The following is a 21,268-nucleotide window of genomic DNA, read 5'->3' as shown; positions in this document are numbered from 1 at the left end:
TTAGGGTTGTGTTAGGGTTGGGGCTAGGGCTAGGGTTGGGCTAAGGTTAGGGTTGGGACTAAAGATAGGGTTAGGGTTGGAACTAGAGCTAGAGTGGGGCTAGAGATAGGATTGGGCTAGAGGTAGGGTTAAGGTTGGGGCTAGGGTTAGGGTTGGGTTATGGTTATGATTAGGGGTGGGATTATGGTTAGGGGAGTGTTGAGGTTAGGATTGTGGTTAGGGTTGAGATTAGGGTTAGGGGTGTGTTGGGGTCAGGGTTGGAGTTAGAAATGGGGGCTCCACTGTTTAGGAACATCAGGTGGTCTCCAAATGCGACATGACACCCACCATTGATTCCAGTCAATTTTGCATTCAAAAAGTCAAACGGTGCTCCCTCCCTTCTGAGTCCTGCCATGCACCCAAACAGTGGCTTTCCCCCACATATGGGTATTGGCATACTCAAGAGAAATTGGTCAACACATTTTGTGGTTCATTTTCTCCTGATACCTTTATAAAAAATAAAAAAAATTGGTTCCAAAGTAATTTTTTTGTGAAAAAAAATAAAATGTTAATTTTTTCCTTCCATATTGCTTTAGTTCTCGTGAAGCACATGAAGGGTTAATAAACTTCTTGAATGTGGTTTTGAGCACCTTGAGGGGTGCAGTTTTTAGAATGGTGTCACTTTTGGGTATTTTCTGTTATATTGACCCCCCCAAACGCACTTCAAATGTGAGGTGGTCCCTAGAAAAAAATGATTTGTAAATTTTGTTGGAAAAATGAGAATTCGATGGTCAACTTTTAACCCTTATAACATCTTAACAAAAAAATTGTGCTGACATAAAGTAGACATGTGGGAAATATTATTAATTAACTATTTTGTTTGACACCACTATCCAATTTAAGGGTACAAAAATTAAAAGTTTGAAAATTACAAAATTTTCTAAATTTTTGCCAAATTTCCATTTTTTCATAAATAAACGCAAGTTATATTGAATAAACTTTACCACTAGCATGAAGTACAGTATGTCACGAAAAAATAGTCTCAGAATCAGTGGGATACGCTGAAGCATTCCAGAGCTATAACCTCATAAAGTGACAGTGGTCAGAATTGTAAAAATTGGCTAGGTCATTAAGTACCAAATTGGCTCTGTCACTAAGGGGTTAAAGCAATGTGGAAGGAAAAAAAATAACATTAAACTTTTTCACAAAAAAATTAGACCCAAGCTTTTATATTTTCACAAGGCTATCAGGAGAAAATGGACCCCAAAATTTGTTGCGCAATTTCTCCCGAGTACACCAATACCCTATATGTGGGGGAAATCCACTGTTTGGGCACATGCAGGGCTGCCACTAGGAATTTCAGGGCTCCATACTGGCAACATTTTTTGGGCCCCTTGAGACTCCTCCAGGCTCCACCCCATTCTGCCTCCACCCCTCGAACTGTCCACGGTCCCACCGCTCTCTCTTGGAAAAACTCCACTTCTCACCAATCACACACTAACAGTTCCCATCACCAGATCACAAACATAGCCAGCAGCTTTTGTTTTGTCCAAAAGATTTTTAATCTGCCACCATGACAAGGTAGACTCTTTTGGCTAGGCCCTACTCTACTTTAACCTGTTAAACATTTGTTAAAATATGCAAAACAATTTAGGTATATTTTTTTTGTTTTTCAATTTTTCAAAGGACCAATAATATCACATACAAGGGACAAATACCACCACACCATGACCAGACCACATATTACCACCACGTAGTGACCTATAATACCACATACAAGGAACGAATACAGTCACACCATGACCACCACATAGTGACCGAATACTACAATACTGATCATTAATAAAAAAGACACAATTCTATTATCAGCATAAGTGCCATTATACACAGGAGATCTGTACTTAGTATGCAGTGTCAGTGTACAGGTAATACAGTGATCAGTGACATTATACACATGAGCGCTGTGTATATTGTACAGGTTATACAGTGATCCATGACATTATACACATGAGCTCTGTATACATTGTCAGTGTACAGGTAATACAGTGATCACTGGTGACATTGTACACAAGACCTCTGTATATAGTATAGTGTTTATAGTGTCAGTGTGCAGGTGACTCACCAGTGACGTCTCTAGGTGAAGTCCTTCATCTTCGCTTTTCATCTTCATCGAGCACAGACCATTACTTCTTCCAGCCAGGAATCATCTCTGCAGGAAAAAACAGTTATCTAGAGCACCACTTGCAGAGTACATTACTTAATTTTTACCAACTTCTCCACTACACCTGCTGAAGAATAAAAGGCGACATAGTGTTGCTCTGCACAGTAACAGGACCGCCCTCCCATTTAAAACAGTATTCTCAAAAATAAAATAAAATACATCACTGCAGTAATAATATCCCTTAATTAGCCCCTATGGCAATAATAGCCCGCATCCTGGCCCCTGTGTGTCTCATTCCTGGCTCCAGTCATATGTTCTCCCATGCTGCCATCATGAGTATCATGAGTATCCATTCTGCCCCCATGTGATGTCCCATCCTGCCCCATATGTTCCATAATCTTTCCCCCTCATGTCCCATGATCCTGCCCCATCTGTTCCATGATCTTACCCCATCTGCCCCATTACCCTGTCCTAATCTCAACCTTTTCTCAAACACAACCCTAGCCCTAACACAACCCTAACCCCAGCTCCAACCCCAACCCCAACCTTAACCCTAACTACAAATAATTATTCATTATTTTTATGTAACTAAGGGTGTGACAGAGGGGGGCTTAATTCTTAATATTATTGTTTATTTTGATCATTGAGATATGGTCTATCACAGCAATCAAAATGAACCAATAGGAAAAATCTCCTACTGTTGCTGGGGACCGACCGACAGATCTTGGTGGGCGCACTTGGCATGCGCCAGCCATTTTATTCCAGGAAGATGATGTGGAGGGCTGGGGGATGGAGCAGGAGGATCCGGGGAAGCCGTAGGTACCGAGGGGGATCGTGAGACCCCATTTCTCTCTCCTCTGGTGTGCTAGATTATATCAAAAGAGAGAGAAATGAATGGAAAACCAGACTGTTTTTTTATCACCGTAATTCAGTGAATAACAGTGATCACGTAACAGGGGACGGTAAAAAACGACCCGAATTATGTTCTCTGGGTCTCAGCTACTTATTTATGTTGATGACACTATCAGCTACAGAGGAATTTTAATACACTGGTTTCTAACGCACGTGCACCAGCTTTCATCAGTTCCCCCTGATTGTGGTGTGCCAATGGTTTACCTCTGACATTTTGGTCTTTCTATGAGGCTCAGCCACAGGGACTTCATAGAAGAGCATCATCTAAGCTATATACTGCAATGCAAATCAACCAATTAATCACAAGATCAGTTCTTATAATGGGAAAATAAGATAAAGGAAAATAAAGAAATATTTTTTTAATTAAATTTAACATGTTTTTTGGCATTGCCATATCCATAAAGAGAAAAACAAATCAAAATGCCAGAATTTCTAATTTTTGGATAGCACATCTCCCTGTTAAAATGTAATAAAAATGTCAGATGTATGCCTGTTGTGAATTTGCTTTTTGCTCCCTCTAGTGGTTACTAGTTTTTTGACTCTGGTTTTTCTGTCATTCCTTTTATCCGCACCTGGGTCGTTAGTTAGGGGTGTTGCTATATAAGCTTCCTGGACCTTCAGTTCAATGCCTGGCAACGTAGTTATCAGAGCTAGTCTGCTGTGCTCTTGTCTACTGATCCTGGTTCCAGTTATATCAGCTAAGTCTGCCTTTTGCTTTTTGCTATTTGTTTTGGTTTTGTATTTTTGTCCAGCTTGTTCCAAATCTATATCCTGACCTTTGCTGGAAGCTCTAGGGGGCTGGTGTTCTCCCCCCGGACCGTTAGACGGTTCGGGGGTTCTTGAATTTCCAGTGTGGATTTTGATAGGGTTTTTGTTGACCATATAAGTTACCTTTCTTTATTCTGCTATCAGTTAGCGGGCCTCTCTGTGCTAAACCTGGTTCATTTCTGTGTTTGTCATTTCCTCTTACCTCACCGTTATTATTTGTGGGGGGCTTCTATCCAGCTTTGGGGTCCCCTTCTCTGGAGGCAAGAAAGGTCTTTTGTTTTCCTCTACTAGGGGTAGTTAGATTCTCCGGCTGGAGCGTGTCATCTAGAATCAACGTAGGAATGATCCCCGGCTACTTCTAGTGTTGGCGTTAGGAGTAGATATATGGTCAACCCAGTTACCACTGCCCTATGAGCTGGATTTTTGTATTCTGCAGACTTCCACGTTCCTCTGAGACCCTCGCCATTGGGGTCATAACAGTTTGCCAGGCCAGTATTAAATGTTTAATGCATTGCAGAAGAGGGATTATAAGAAAGAAGATTCTGAGTTTTTTTTTTTTTCTTCTTCCCCTTTACCTCAGAGTGGCTATGCTTGCTGCAGACATGAATGTCCAGACCTTGATTACAAGTGTGGACCAGCTGGCTACTCGTGTGCAGGGCATACAAGACTATGTTATCAGAAATCCTAGGTCAGAACCTAAAATACCGATTCCTGAACTGTTTTCCGGAGACAGGTTTAAGTTTAGGAATTTCATGAATAATTGTAAGTTGTTTTTGTCCCTGAGACCCTGTTCATCTGGAGACTCTGCTCAGCAAGTAAAAATTGTTATTTCGTTCTTACGGGGCGACCCTCAGGATTGGGCTTTTTCGCTGGCGCCAGGAGATCCGGCATTGGCTGATATTAATGCGTTTTTTCTGGTGCTCGGTTTACTTTATGAGGAACCCAATCTTGAGATTCAGGCAGAAAAGGCCTTGCTGGCTATGTCTCAGGGGCAGGACGAGGCTGAAGTGTATTGCCAAAAATTTCGGAAATGGTCCGTGCTGACACATTGGAACGAGTGTGCACTGGCCGCTAATTTTAGAAATGGCCTTTCTGACGCCATTAAGAATGTTATGGTGGGTTTTCCCATTCCCACAGGTCTGAATGATACTATGGCACTGGCTATTCAAATTGACCGGCGGTTGCGGGAGCGCAAAACCGCAAATTCCCTCATGGTGTTGTCTGAACAGACACCTAATTCGGTGCAATGTGATAGAAAAACCGCAAATTCCCTCATGGTGTTGTCTGAACAGACACCTGATTTAATGCAATGTGATAGAATCCTGACTAGAAATGAGCGGAAAATTCATAGACGCCGGAATGGCTTGTGCTACTACTGTGGTGATTCTACACATGTTATCTCAGCATGCTCTAAACGTATAGCTAAGGTTGTTAGTCCTGTCACCGTTGGTAATTTGCAACCTAAATTTATTCTGTCTGTAACTTTGATTTGCTCACTGTCATCTTATCCTGTCATGGCGTTTGTAGATTCAGGTGCTGCCCTGAGTCTTATGGATCTTTCATTTGCTAAGCACTGTGGTTTTACTCTTGAACCATTAGAAAATCCTATTCCTCTTAGGGGTATTGATGCTACGCCATTGGCAGCAAATAAACCGCAGTATTGGACACAGGTTACCATGTGCATGACTCCTGAACACCGCGAGGTGATACGTTTCCTGGTTTTACATAAAATGCATGATTTGGTTGTTTTAGGGCTGCCATGGTTACAGACCCATAATCCAGTCCTGGACTGGAAGGCTATGTCAGTCTCAAGTTGGGGCTGTCGGGGTATTCATGGGGATTCCCTGCCTGTGTCTATTGCTTCGTCTACGCCTTCGGAAGTTCCGGAGTATTTGTCTGATTATCAGGATGTCTTCAGTGAGTCTGAGTCCAGTGCATTGCCTCCTCATAGGGACTGTGACTGTGCTATAGATTTGATCCCAGGCAGTAAATTTCCTAAGGGAAGACTGTTTAATCTGTCGGTACCTGAACATACCGCTATGCGTTCATATATCAAGGAGTCTCTGGAGAAAGGACATATTCGTCCGTCTTCTTCCCCTCTTGGTGCGGGATTCTTTTTTGTGGCAAAAAAGGACGGATCTTTGAGACCTTGTATTGATTATCGGCTTTTAAATAAGATCACTGTCAAATTTCAGTATCCTTTACCGCTGTTGTCTGACTTGTTTGCCCGGATTAAAGGTGCCAAGTGGTTCACCAAGATAGACCTTCGTGGTGCGTACAACCTTGTGCGCATTAAGCAAGGTGATGAATGGAAAACCGCATTCAATACGCCCGAAGGTCATTTTGAGTACTTGGTGATGCCTTTTGGGCTCTCCAATGCGCCTTCAGTGTTTCAGTCCTTTATGCATGACATTTTCCGGAAGTATCTGGATAAATTTTTGATTGTTTATCTGGATGATATTTTGGTTTTTTCTGATAATTGGGATTCGCATGTGGAGCAGGTCAGGTTGGTCTTTAAAATTTTGCGTGAAAATTCTTTGTTTGTCAAGGGCTCAAAGTGTCTCTTTGGTGTACAGAAGGTTCCCTTTTTGGGGTTCATTTTTTCCCCTTCTGCTGTGGAGATGGACCCAGTCAAGGTCCGAGCTATTCTTGATTGGACTCAGCCCTCGTCAGTTAAGAGTCTTCAGAAGTTCTTGGGTTTCGCTAACTTCTACCGTCGTTTTATCGCTAATTTTTCTAGCATTGTGAAACCTTTGACGGATATGACCAAGAAGGGCTCAGATGTAGCTAACTGGGCTCCTGCTGCCGTGGAGGCTTTCCAGGAGTTGAAACGCCGGTTTACTTCGGCGCCTGTTTTGTGCCAGCCCGATGTCTCACTTCCCTTTCAGGTTGAGGTGGATGCTTCAGAGATTGGAGCAGGGGCCGTTTTGTCGCAGAGAGGCCCTGGTTGCTCTGTTATGAAACCTTGTGCCTTTTTCTCTAGGAAGTTTTCGGGAGTTGTTGGCCATGAAATGGGCATTTGAGGAGTGGCGTCATTGGCTCGAGGGTGCTAAGCATCGTGTGGTGGTCTTGACTGATCACAAAAATCTGATGTATCTCGAGTCTGCTAAACGCCTTAATCCGAGACAGGCCCGCTGGTCATTGTTTTTCTCCCGCTTTGATTTTGTTGTCTCGTATTTACCAGGTTCAAAGAATGTGAAGGCCGATGCTCTTTCTAGGAGCTTTGTGCCTGATGCTCCTGGAGTCGCTGATCCTGTTGGTATTCTTAAAGATGGAGTTATCTTGTCAGCTATTTCTCCGGATCTGCGACGTGTGTTGCAGAGATTTCAGGCTGATAGGCCTGAGTCTTGTCCACCTGACAGACTGTTTGTCCCGGATAAGTGGACCAGCAGAGTCATTTCCGAGGTTCATTCCTCGGGGTTGGCAGGTCACCCGGGAATTTTTGGCACCAGAGATCTGGTGGCCAGGTTATTTTGGTGGCCTTCCTTGTCAAGGGATGTGCGGTCATTTGTGCAGTCCTGTGGGACTTGCGCTCGAGCTAAGCCTTGCTGTTCTCGTGCCAGCGGTTTGCTCTTGCCCTTGCCTGTCCCGAAGAGACCTTGGACACATATCTCCATGGATTTCATTTCTGATCTTCCGCTATCTCAGGGCATGTCCGTTATCTGGGTGATATGTGATCGCTTCTCAAAGATGGTCCATTTGGTTCCTTTGCCTAAGCTGCCTTCCTCTTCCGATCTGGTTCCTGTGTTTTTCCAGAACGTGGTTCGTTTGCACGGCATCCCTGAGAATATTGTGTCGGACAGAGGATCCCAGTTCGTTTCCAGGTTCTGGCGATCCTTTTGTAGTAGGATGGGCATTGATTTGTCGTTTTCGTCTGCTTTCCATCCTCAGACTAATGGACAGACGGAGCGAACCAATCAGACTTTGGAGGCTTATTTGAGGTGTTTTGTCTCTGCTGATCAGGACGATTGGGTGACATTCTTGCCGTTGGCTGAGTTTGCCCTTAATAATCGGGCTAGTTCCGCCACCTTGGTTTCGCCTTTTTTCTGCAACTCTGGTTTCCATCCTCGCTTTTCTTCGGGTCATGTGGAGCCTTCTGACTGTCCTGGGGTAGATTCTGTGGTGGATAGGTTGCAGCAGATCTGGAATCATGTGGTGGACAACTTAAAGTTGTCACAAGAGAAGGCTCAGCGTTTTGCCAACCGCCGCCGCGGTGTGGGTCCCCGACTACGCGTTGGGAATTTGGTATGGCTTTATTCCCGCTTTGTTCCTATGAAGGTCTCCTCTCCCAAATTTAAACCTCGTTTTATTGGGCCTTACAAGATATTGGAAATCCTTAATCCTGTATCTTTTCGTCTGGATCTTCCTGTGTCGTTTGCTATTCACAATGTATTTCATAGGTCCTTGTTGCGGCGGTACATTGTGCCTGTAGTTCCTTCTGCTGAGCCTCCTGCTCCGGTGTTGGTTGAGGGCGAGTTGGAGTACGTGGTGGAGAAGATCTTGGATTCTCGCCTCTCCAGGCGGAGGCTTCAGTACCTGGTCAAGTGGAAGGGCTATGGTCAGGAGGATAATTCCTGGGTGGTCGCCTCTGATGTTCATGCGGCCGATTTAGTTCGTGCCTTTCATGCCGCTCATCCTGATCGCCCTGGTGGTCGTGGTGAGGGTTCGGTGACCCCTCACTAAGGGGGGGGTACTGTTGTGAATTTGCTTTTTGCTCCCTCTAGTGGTTACTAGTTTTTTGACTCTGGTTTTTCTGTCATTCCTTTTATCCGCACCTGGGTCGTTAGTTAGGGGTGTTGCTATATAAGCTTCCTGGACCTTCAGTTCAATGCCTGGCAACGTAGTTATCAGAGCTAGTCTGCTGTGCTCTTGTCTACTGATCCTGGTTCCAGTTATATCAGCTAAGTCTGCCTTTTGCTTTTTGCTATTTGTTTTGGTTTTGTATTTTTGTCCAGCTTGTTCCAAATCTATATCCTGACCTTTGCTGGAAGCTCTAGGGGGCTGGTGTTCTCCCCCCGGACCGTTAGACGGTTCGGGGGTTCTTGAATTTCCAGTGTGGATTTTGATAGGGTTTTTGTTGACCATATAAGTTACCTTTCTTTATTCTGCTATCAGTTAGCGGGCCTCTCTGTGCTAAACCTGGTTCATTTCTGTGTTTGTCATTTCCTCTTACCTCACTGTTATTATTTGTGGGGGGCTTCTATCCAGCTTTGGGGTCCCTTTCTCTGGAGGCAAGAAAGGTCTTTTGTTTTCCTCTACTAGGGGTAGTTAGATTCTCCGGCTGGAGCGTGTCATCTAGAATCAACGTAGGAATGATCCCCGGCTACTTCTAGTGTTGGCGTTAGGAGTAGATATATGGTCAACCCAGTTACCACTGCCCTATGAGCTGGATTTTTGTATTCTGCAGACTTCCACGTTCCTCTGAGACCCTCGCCATTGGGGTCATAACATATGCCACAATGATGGCAATAAAATCATCAACTTGCCATTCAAAAATAAAGACCTTGTATTGTATATTGCTGACTGCTGAATGAGTTAGCTGAGAGTCCACCAATCTGCCTTTCATGATAGTCTGATAGAAAGTTGAATGTTTGAATGTACAAGAAAGAGTCTGTTAAAGCGTTACATTACAAAATGTTTCATGAAACCAAAAAAATATTTTTAGCCCCCAAATACATACATTTTAGTAAAAGTCCCTAAAGGTAGACAATATCCTTAATATTCCCTTAATCATAATGACCTAAAAAATCATGCTGCCAAATAGATTTAATATCACACATTGATCATCGTATAAACAAGTCCATAAACCCATGGCTAAACCACATTTTTTCACACTATTTTACTGTACTTGGAATATTTTTCTCATCTTCAGTACATTATATGGTTTTTGAAATGATGTAATCCAAAACTACTATGTGTCCTGTCAAATTAAGCCCTCACATGGTTATGTTGATGGAAAAATAAAAAGTTATAGCACTGGGAAGAAAGGGACAAAAAAAACAGAAAGGAAAAAGCCAGCTCACCAAAAACTGGATACAGGTGCACTGAACTCCATCTTGGTCAGACGTGGACAATCAAGTGGAGAAAAAAAGCAAAGCAATATTCCAGCTCCTTTGGTAAAATTCTAAATCCTTTATTGGAAATGTTTAAAAAAAACATATAGATGCACCGGTAAGGATGAGAAGCCAGGAGGTAAAAAGTGACGCGTTTCGATCACCTCAGTTATCTTTGCCAGGAGCTTTGGCAAAGATCACTAAGGTAATCGAAACGCGTCGCTTGTTACCTCCTGTCTTCTCATCCTTCCCTGAGCATCTACATGTTTTTTTAAAACGTTTCCAATAAAGGATTTAAAATTTTACCAAATGAGCTGGAACATTGCATATTTTTCTCCAGAAAAAAAAAAAACAATAGTGGAAAAAGAAGAAAAAAAATTTCTGGTGCATGAAGTGGTTAAAGTGTTTATTGTTCAGTTTATTGGTGTTTTTCTTATTGTTTAAGAATTCTAATTCATTTTCAAGATATATTTTTCTTTTGATGTTTTTTATTCCCATCTTTGCTATTTTTGAGCATGTAGTACTTCTTGGTTTACCAACACATTATAGCACACATTATAGCTCCCACCAGGCGGTATCTCTACAGATGATATTAGAAAGTTGGCAACTTATCTTTACAAATCCTTTTCCTGAATGAAATTGTATTTCTTGGCATACAATTATTAAGTGTATTTGTTATTGATTTAGATAATAATGTCAGGAAACTGACGCCAGTGATCTGTTTTCTCTCAGGCAGATATATTACATTTATCATGGATCCAACCCAGTTCCAGTATGTCATTAGACATGGCAAGAAACTTGACTTCCATGAGTTTTCCCATGAAATGGCATCCAGGGCGTTCAACTACCCACGCCTGACACAAGCACAGTACCCCCAGCTCATCGATAATATGCACAAAATATATAAAATCATGCAGGGTAAGGCTTTGGACAAACTTACTGACAGCATGATGAAAAATCTCCAACATGTATTCAAATGGAAATTCTCACAAGCAACAGATTGGAAAACAGAAAAAATGTACCAGTTCTGCTGCTCTATCATGTTCGAAGCCAGTTTTATGACACTCTATGGAAAAGATCCTGTTGCAGATGGTCGTAAAGTTATTAGTGAAATGAGAGAAAAATTTACAAAGTTTGATGCCAAGTTCCCCTATCTTGTTATAAACATACCAATAGCGTTGCTAGGAGATACCAAGAATATTCGCGAAGAATTGACACGTTTCTTCATGCCTAAAAAAATGGACAAATGGTATGACCAGGCCGAAGTTATCGAGGCCCGGAAAGACATCTTGGAACAATACGATGTGCTCAAAGACCGTGACAAAGCAGGTAAGGAAATGACTACTTTGTGTACTAGGCAAAATAATTTATAACAGACCTTTGAAATAAAATGAAAAATTACGTTGCGACCTTGAAACATTTTTATGCCTTTTTTAATTGGCTCATGATAAAATGTTTTACTCTCAAACAACCGTATATAATAATTGATTTTTTTTTTTGCTGAGGTGGTAAAGCAAGATACTTAATAGTGATAATGAGAAAGATTATAACTGAGCTGCATATACTCCCCTTACTACATCTCCCCCCCTCCCACAGACATTACATTTTAAACTATTCTCATTAAGCAGAAAATTAGACTTCAGAAGCCTATTGGTCCTCATTAGCATTCACTGATCCTTGGCTGGGTTTGTGTCCTAACATCTTTTAATTAGCACACTGCAAATCTAATCAGTGTAATAAATGCTATTAATCTTCCTTTTCACTTATTTTCTCTCAGCACATCATTTCGCCTTCCTTTGGGCCTCTGTGGGGAACACGATTCCGGCAACATTCTGGGCCTTGTACTACCTCGTGAAGCACCCAGAAGCACTTGCAGCAGTGCGTGACGAAATTGACCATTTGCTGCAGTCAACAGGTCAAAAGAAGGGACCAAACTATGACATCCATATCACCAGAGAACAGTTGGACAGCCTGATTTTGCTAGGTAATTTATTTAGGGGGGTTTTAGTTGTTTTTTTTTTTGTATCATCGATGCACGATGGAGCAGCACACTCCGTTTGTAACACATTTGTGTTTACTGAGAAGGTGGAGGACACAGCTGCCTAATTGACGCGATAATACCCATTTACATCAATTATAAATTAGGTAGTTTATATCTGCAGATACTTTTGTTGCATGTAAACATTACTGATTGAGCAGTTAACAGTAAAAGGCAAAGGGCTAAATCTGAATTTAACAATAATTAAAAAAAAGTGTCTATTAACTTGATTGAATCTAAGCATCTGCTCAAGGTTTAATACAAATGATATAAATATTAATTGGGGGTTTATAGGCTCCTTTTAGTGTTATTTTTCTTATAAACGTCGCTATAGCAACATGACAAAAATAGTCAATGCCGATTCAGGGGTTTTAGGGTAAACTATTACGTTTTTGCACAAACTTTGCCGTAATTTGTAAAATAAATTAGTGCAGGAATATAGATCATGCGAATGTTCAGACTGGACAAGACCCTCTGATCTGAAAATTGGAATTTTACACTACATTTTAACTTATTTTGAAAATGACTATTTACTGGAAATCAATTGCTCCATATTATTTAGAGGGTTTGGCTAAGGGATAAAAAAAATTATTATTATGATGTACAATGAAAAATTATATCGTGGCCCCATTATTTGCCAGAAAGATCGATGTAAGTACTTTTATGCCCATAAAAGACAAAAGTTTTCTAGGAGTGACACTTTTAGTTGCTAACCAGAAAAAATATATATTTGCCAGCTTTCAGAACACAGAGGCTTTGTCAGGCAGGTTAGCCAATAAATTTGTCACTCCTAGAATACTTTCTGTCCTTTTTGGGCATAAACGTATTTACATCACATCAATTATAAAATAATTAATGAGCAAATACTCACTTAATCGATGTCCTGACATTCCTATTCCAGCACTTTTCAGTCTCCTGCTGGTCATACTTCCTGCTGAAGTGATGCCAGTGATTGGCTGCAGTGTTCACATATCACATATCCCAGTGACTTAATTGCTTCAGTAGGAAATTGAGACTGTTCGGAGTTTATTTAGTGTTGGTAAAATACGTATATGTTTGTATACACAAATTTTTTATTATTATTTTCAGTCAAAGAAAAAAATTATTTACTTCCCACACAACCCACTTAAAGTGTTATTCCCACAAAGGCAACCCTTTTTTTAAATCATAGGCTTGTGCAAAATCGCTCAGCCTTTGTCATTCCTTGGGATCAGCTGAGAATGCTACTGGGAAGCTATGTCTAGGTAAATAGGTAGCATTACATGGAGGCCATCCAAATGGAGGCCAGCAATGTAATACATAAAAGTGCCAACTCTACTATATGAACTTTTACAGAGTAACTTTACTATCCACTCCGGACCATAAAGAAAGGTTTCTAATTGGGATAAGCCAATCTATGGTGTCAAATGGTAAAATGATTGGCCTTTGACCTCTTAACGCCTTTATAAGTCATGAAGTAAAGTTAAATGACCATGTTTGAATGGAAGCAGGTGATATACAGAAACATTTTCAAACTGAAAGCATTACTACAGCACGTGTGAAGTTAGAGTGATACATTCTATCAGAAGTGCAGATAGATGAAGGGATTATGAGGTATATACACTTTTAGGTGCATGGAAATAGGGACAAAGGGCACAGCATTCTTCCCCTTGATTGAAGAAAATAATAGCTACTTTTCTACATTTCAAATTTGGTTGATCTAGCCAAACTGATCCTTTGCCAATTGAAGTACCAGCAAATTTGGATGATACAACCAATAATGACCACTATTAAAATATATGTGAATGGTAGTAATGGTTTTTAACTAATGCAATGTGAGCATGTTTATGATATTGCCAATGCTCATTATCATTATCATTCCCATGTAAACTGCTATTGATGGACAAACACCAGTGTTACAGATTACAGATTAGCAAATCTGCCAATATTTGAACTCTGCAGATCTGCTCAAAATTGTCTGAGAAAAGTCCCTGTCCCTGAAGTCACAGCTACCCAACGCTCGTCCGCTGACTTCCTCAGCCACACTTTACTTTGGTTTTGGTTATCCTCTTCCCTTTTCACCGGAACTTCTGGTGCCAGCTGCACCTCGACATGAGTTCTGATATTATTGCGTGCCTTGTCCAATGTGGACATGAGAGGCGACGTACGTCATGAAGTCATTACCTTGTGACATCAGAACACGCATCAAAACTAAAGTATACCATAGTTACATAGTTATTATGAATGAAAACAGACAATTTTCCATCAAGTTCAGCCGAGTGATGGGAGAAGATAAGGTGAAGGTATATATGTACAACCATAATGTATAATCCAGTCTGCTATAATAGACTAAGCTTTCCCTCCTGATCCCAATCGTCGATCTACTGGGCCAAACTTTCAGAAAGCAACCTTACACATTTACACATAAGCATTTATTTTATTCACTTCTAAAAAATCATGAAAGTCTTTTTTGAAACCATCAACAGTTCCCACTGTGACCAGCTCTTGACAATTCCACAGATGAATCGTTCTTATGGAAAAGAAGCATTGTGTACTCTGGAGATTGAACCTTTATTTCTCCAGATGGAGAGAGAGTCCCCTTCTCATTAGAAATCGATTTGTTCAACCTCTCTGACTGTTGAGTAGGGCTGCCACTAGGAAGTTCGGGGCCCCATACTAGCAAAATGTTCGGAGCCCCATTGAGACTCCGCCCAGGCTCCACCCCTCGAACTGTCCACAGCCCCACCACTCTCTCTTGGAAAACCTCCACTTCTCACCAATCACACATTAACAGTTCTCATCACCAGATCACACATATAACCAGCAGCCTTTGTTTTGGCCAAAAGATTTTTTAAACCACCACCACGACACGGAAGACTGTTTTGGCTGGGTCCTACTCTAACCTATTAATCATTTGTTAAAATATGTAATTCAATTTAGGTATATTTTTTTATATTTAAAATGACCAATAGTATCACACACAAGAGACAAATCCCACCGTACTGTGACCAGACACAATATTACCACCACATAGTGACCTACAATGCCACATACAAAGAACAAATACCACCACACTATGGTCAGACCACTGTTATCATGGTAATTAGAATGCGACATGTGCATGATACCTGCCGATCGTATACTCATCTTGGTAGCTGTGTGGGGCCATAACATCATCTGCACCACTCACAACAGGGCTGCCATCAGGGCATTACTGCCCTGACTGGTGTATGGGACCCAGTCAGCAGAGGGGGCCTGCATTGGGCCCCATCTCTTCTGCTGATCGGGCACCAGAGGCAGGATTTTGCCGATGTCGGGTGCAGTAACTGAACCCTGCGTCCGAGCCCGGACCCGCATGGCAATAGTTAAAGCCGTCAGCTAATTGGAGGCTGGCAGCTGACGTCAGCGCGCACATCACCGGCGTCTGATGTTATTGTCATTATTGTTGATATACAACCTGTTATCCACCTAAAGGTAAGGAAAAAGGACAGCCAGAGCTCAGACCCCCTGAAGAAGCCACATTCTTAGTGGCGATACACGTGGGGTTCTCCTGCTACTACCCCTTGCTCACATGGCTCTTTGCTGGGCGCTTGCATACCCTTATTGCGGGGTCTGAGCTCTGGCTGTCCCTTTTCTTTACCTTTAGGTGGATAACAGGTTGTATATCAACAGGGATGGATGTTTTTTGTATTTTTTGTCTATGACCAGGACAAATCTGGGTTTGTTTTGGATGGTTGTATGTTAAGATTTTGGGATTTTGTTCCTCTTTATCTTCCATTCACACTATATTGTTTACTTACCCGGTTACGGTCTTTATCGTTTTCCAGACCTGATGATATATGTGCATGTATGTGCATATATTTTCTTTTGCATGGGCATATATTGATAACATCTTTGTCTGCTCCACCACACAATTTATATGGTACTGCGAATAGATGGGATCGCTCATAATTACATATCTTTTTATATGAAAGTATAATGTTTTTTGCTTAGTCCACGTTTACAACATTGAGCATATCCAGGTAGTTATGGGGTGTCCACGTTCCATATTATTGGATATGGCCTTTTTGGATTTTCATAAATTGTTTTAAATGTTTTTAAATGTTGTGTCCTTAGTGTCTAATAATTGTGTTGTATTTTTTCTATAATAAACTGAGTGATTAATCTGTCTGGGTGTTCCCTAAATATATGGGCATGCTTTTATCTTGTGTTCCGCATGTTCTCAATTCATGTTGCCCATAGGTAAACCCCATTCTTAAAATTATTACTAATGTTATATAGTGGTGCCCTCCACACCCCATTTCCTGCACACTAATGAATTCTTTTGAGAACTCTGCTATTAGCAGTGGAAATAAAGACCAAAAATAACAAACTCTAAATGAAAATAGAGGAGCAAGAGAAACCGACTACAAACTAAAATGTGCCTATACACTTGCACAGAGCATGAGAAACAAACAAGGAGAATTGGAGCTGCTGACACAGGAAGAGAGATATAATTTCATAGGTGTCACTGAAACTTGGTGGGATGATACACTTGATTGGAATACAAACCTTGAAGGCTACAACTTATTTATTAAAAACAGGATTAACAAGAGGGGAGGAGGTGTTGCATTGTGTGTTAGGAAAACGCATATCTCCGCAGAGATCCAAGCTTCAGAGAATGGTATCTCTGTAGAAACTGGGTAAGAATACAAATTGAGAACAGAAAGGACACTATTGTAGGCATTTACTATAGGTTACCTGGACAGACTGAAGATATGGATGAACTCTTTTTACATCAGATGTCTGTGTTCTCAAAAAAGTACAACACAGCATTCATGGGAGATTTTAACTATCTAGATATTTGTTAGGAATTTCTCTCAGGCACAAGTAATGGGTCCAGAAAGTTCTTATCTTCTCTTGCTGACAATTTTATCTTTCAAAAGGTAGAAGAGAGAACAAGAGGATATGCAATCTTGGACCTAATTAATTCTTGCCAACAGTGAAGAAATGGTTGAGGAAGTAAAGGTGGCTGGAAATTTAGGAGGCAGAAATCATGCATTCCTCGAATTTTGGATTGCAAGAGGAGGAAGACCAGCATGGACTCAGACTTTAAAGTTGGACTTCAGAATGGCAGTTTTTAATGGAATCAGAAAGAGTGTAGGAAAGATCCAATGGCTGGACGTTCTAAAGGTCATAAATGTCCTAAAAGGATGGGAGATTTTGCTAAATGAAATTCTCACTGCACAATTGGTAGCAGTCACGAAAAGAAGGAAGAGTTGGAAGCATTTAAAGAGACCAGGATAGATGAACACAGTTCCTAATCACTTGTTAAAAAGGAAAAAATAAATATATATTAAGTGGAAATGGGGGATATATCTAAAGAAGAATATAATGCTGTTTGCAGGGAATGCAGGGCAAGCCTTAGAAAATCTAAAGACAGTAATGAATTGAGGCTTGTAGGGGAAACCAAAAGCAATAAAAAAGGATTTTGGGGGTATGTCAAAAGCAACAGAAAATAGTCAAAGATGCTATAGGATTTTTACAGAATGAAAAGGGTGAAGTGGTCAAAATGATGTTGAGAAGGCCGATCTTTTAAATTCCTCTTTTGCATCTGTGTTCTCTAAGAAAGTAAATGTAACATCAACTGATCTTCATGGTGCCATCATAGGAATAAAAAATCCAGGCTATCCATAAACAGAGAGATGGTGAGGGAACACTTACCTAATTTACATTAATTTAAATCTCCTGGTCCAGACTAATTACATCCTAGGGTACTGAAATAGTTAGTGGAGGTAATTGCAGAATCATTTGCCAAAATCTTTGAAAAATCCTGGAGAACAGTAGAAGTCCAAGAAGAATGGAAAAGGGCAGCAAACGTTGTCCCTATTTTCAAAAAAGGTAAGAAGATGGAGCCAGAAAATGACAGGCCAGTGAGCCTTACTTCTACACCAGGAAAGATCTTTGAACAAATTATTAAACAGTATATATGTAAGTACTTGGATAAGAATACAGTAATTAACCAAAGTCAGCATGGGTTTGTAGCAAATATGTCATGCCAGACTCATCTATTTTCCTTCTATGATGGAATCATTGACTGGGTGGATCAAGGAAATTTGGCAGATATAGTATATCTCAACTTCAGAAAAGCATTTGATAAAGTATCTCATACTATCCTTATTGAAAAAATGACCAAGTATGAGATTGACAAGGCTACGGCTAGGTGGATTCATAACTGGCTAAGTAATCGTACTCAAAGACTGGTAATGGTTAACAAATGGTTGCACATTCAATTGGAAGAGTGTTTCAAGTGGAGTACCACAAGGCTCTGTCCTGGCCCCAGTGTTGTTCAACATTTTTTACAAATTTTCTAGATAAAGGAACTGAAGGTTAACTAATAAAATTTGCAGATGATAAAAAGCTATGAGGGATGGCTGAAACTAGAGAAGACCGAGAAATGATTCAGAAAGATATAGATAAGCTTGAACAATGGGCAGCAACTAATAGAATGGTATTTAACTGGGAAAAATGCAAAGACTCTACATCTGGGTAAGAAATAAGAAAGTTACATCTACAGAATGGGAAGAATGGAACTAAGCAACAGCACATGTAAAAAGTACTTGGGTATACTAATAGATCACAGACTGCACATGAGTCAACAGTGTGATGCAGCAGCAAAAAAGGCAAACACAGTTCTAGGATCTATTACAAAAAGCATAGCGTCTAGCTCACGTGAGGAAATTATCCCCCTCTACTCCTCTTTGGTCAGGCCTCATCTGGAATACGGAATCCAGTTCTGGGAACCACATTTTAAAAAAGACATTGAAAAACTGGTGCAAATTCTGAGAAGCGCTACTAGTATGGTGAGCAGACTGCAAAGTATGTCCTACGAGAAATTGTTAAAGGATCTGGGAATGTTTAACTTGCAAAAAAGATGGCTAAGAGGAGATGTAATAGCTGTAGACAAATATCTGAAAGGATGTCACAGTGTGAAGGGATCATCCTTATTCTCATTTGCACATGGAAACATGAGAAGCAGTGGAATGAAACTGAAAGGGAGAAGATGCAGATTAGATAAAACGTTTTGACAGTGAGGGTGATCAATGAGTGGAACAGGCTGCCATGAGAGGTGGAGAGTTCTCCTTCAATGGAAGTCTTCAGACAGAGGCTGGACAGACATTTGTCTGAGATGGTTTAGTTAATCCAACACTTCATTGATCAAGGGGTTGGACACGATGACCCTTGAGGTCTCTTCCAACTGTAATATTCTATGATCCTAGCCATGATAGGTCATCAATATCAGATCTGTAAATTCGATACCCAGTACCCCCACCAATCTGCTGAAGCTCTGTTCAATGTGTACATCCGGCAGCCAGAGCTAATAACAGGTGAATGGTAGGGGTTCCAGGTGTCACCCTTCCCACCTGGATTTCAGTGCTCACGGGCGTGATAAGAAGATTCGGTGAGCACTGGATGGGTGATGGTGTGGAGCAGAGGGGTCAGAGAGGTGAGCAGTGAGACGAGTATAGTTTTTTTTAACGTTTTACATGTATTATTCTATTGGGTCTGGAAAGATCCAGGAGAATAATATGTGATATTACATTTTCAGAGAATAACTTCTCATCAAATTGAATTTTCCCACAAAAATCCGTGCGAACAAGCGAATTTGAATTTTGCACCTGATCTGCCCATATCTATACAACAGCATTGTTTGTCTTGTTGCCTCAGGCAATTCCCTTCTCCAGAATATTAGAATTTTTACTGTGGCTCTTGGCTTGTCCCTACATTATGATACACACAGATTACAAAGCAAAAATGTGGTAACTGATTCCCTTTAAGGATAAAAATGTGAGTAAAAAACAACTTGTGAGCAATTCCCAGAAGCTAGAGTGTAAATTCTGAGTGAAGTCTTCAAAATAGAGACTGTTTCTTAGTAATCATTATTTACTAAAGCAATGGAGCGGTACCACAAATTTAAGTTTCTCCACCCTAGTATTAGACTTACCAGTCACTGTCTCCTGCTATTCTCGGTGCCGTTCCGGTCCCTATCCGCCATCTTGTCACTGCAATTTCTCACTGACCGGAAGTCAGAGGTAACGGTCACAAGTTCTCAATGTAAGTCTATCAGAGAATAGTTCTGGCTTTGTTCTTTTCTCTCATAGACTTATTTTGAGTTGTGACCTCCAGCTCATCCTGCAAACACTGAAGCAATCCGTTAGGTCACAAACTGCTGGAGATCGAGACCGGAGCAGCACATATAACAGATGAAGATGGCGGCTGGTAAGGATAATACATGGGGCAGGAACTTAGATTAGTGACAACAATCTGGCGGTAAAATAAAAATAAAAACAACTCTGGCGTGGTGCTTTAAAACCAGGAAAATAATATTACCTTTTTTTCCCCTTTTTAATAATGCGAAACTTTTAATAGATATACAAACAAGCATAATTAAATAACTAGCCACCTAATGGCCATCTGGTATTGACTTTTGGACAGTTCCTAAAAAGCATATCTACTATATAATTGTCTAAGGGTCACTTCCGTCTTTCTGTCCTTCTGTCTGTCTCTCATGGATATTCATTGGTCGCGGCCTCTGTCTGTCATGGAAATCCAAGTCGCTGATTGGTCGCGGCAAAATGGCCACGACCAATCAGCGAAGGGCACAGTCCGGCAGCAAAAATGCCGCTCCTTCCTCCCCGCAGTCAGTGCCCGCTCCATAATCCCCTCCAGTCAGCGCTCACACAGGGTTAATGGCAGCGGTAACAGACCGCGTTATGCTGCGGTGTAATGCACTCCGTTACCGCTGCTATTAACCCTGTGTGACCAACTTTTTACTATCGATGCTGCCTATGCGGCATCAATAGTTAAAAGATATAATGTTAAAAATAATAAAAAAAATAAAAAATTGTTATATACTCACCGTCTGTCAGCCCCTCGGATCCAGAACCAGCCTTTCCCGCTCTTCGCGACGCTCTGGTGACCGCTCCATGCATTGCGTTCTCGCGAGATGATGATGTAATGGTCTCGCTTAGCCTGGATCTGGGGACAACGGAAGGTGAGTATATAACTATTTTTTATTTTAATTCTTTTTTTAACAGGGATATGATGCCCACATTGCTATTTACTGCATGGGCTGTGCATTATACTGCGTGGGCTGTGCATTATACTACGTGGGCTGTGCAATATACTACGTGGGCTGTGCAATATAATACGTGGGCTGTGCAATATAATACGTGGGCTGTGCAATATAATACGTGGGCTGTGCAATATTCTACATGGGCTGCTATATACTACGTGGGCTGTGCAATATACTACGTGGGCTGTGCAATATACTATGTGGGCTGTGCAATGTACTATGTGGGCTGTGCAATATATTACATGGGCTGTGCAATATACTAC

At 41.1% G+C, this 21,268-nt stretch overlaps 1 protein-coding gene across 1 annotated transcript in view; it reads left to right on the top strand.

The window, feature by feature from the left end:
* Positions 1 to 21,268, top strand: part of CYP7B1 (cytochrome P450 family 7 subfamily B member 1) — a 316,577-nt gene that overhangs the window by 224,152 nt on the left and 71,157 nt on the right. Inside the window, exons 3-4 of the mRNA XM_077270580.1 lie at positions 10,606 to 11,202; positions 11,651 to 11,857. Coding sequence (XP_077126695.1) covers positions 10,606 to 11,202; positions 11,651 to 11,857 — 804 coding nt within the window. The remainder of the gene's footprint in view (positions 1 to 10,605; positions 11,203 to 11,650; positions 11,858 to 21,268) is intronic.

The sequence above is a fragment of the Ranitomeya variabilis genome, chromosome 6 (genome assembly GCF_051348905.1).
Source record: "Ranitomeya variabilis isolate aRanVar5 chromosome 6, aRanVar5.hap1, whole genome shotgun sequence".
Lineage (NCBI taxonomy): Eukaryota > Metazoa > Chordata > Amphibia > Anura > Dendrobatidae > Ranitomeya > Ranitomeya variabilis.
This window is presented reverse-complemented; position numbering and strand designations above follow the sequence as displayed.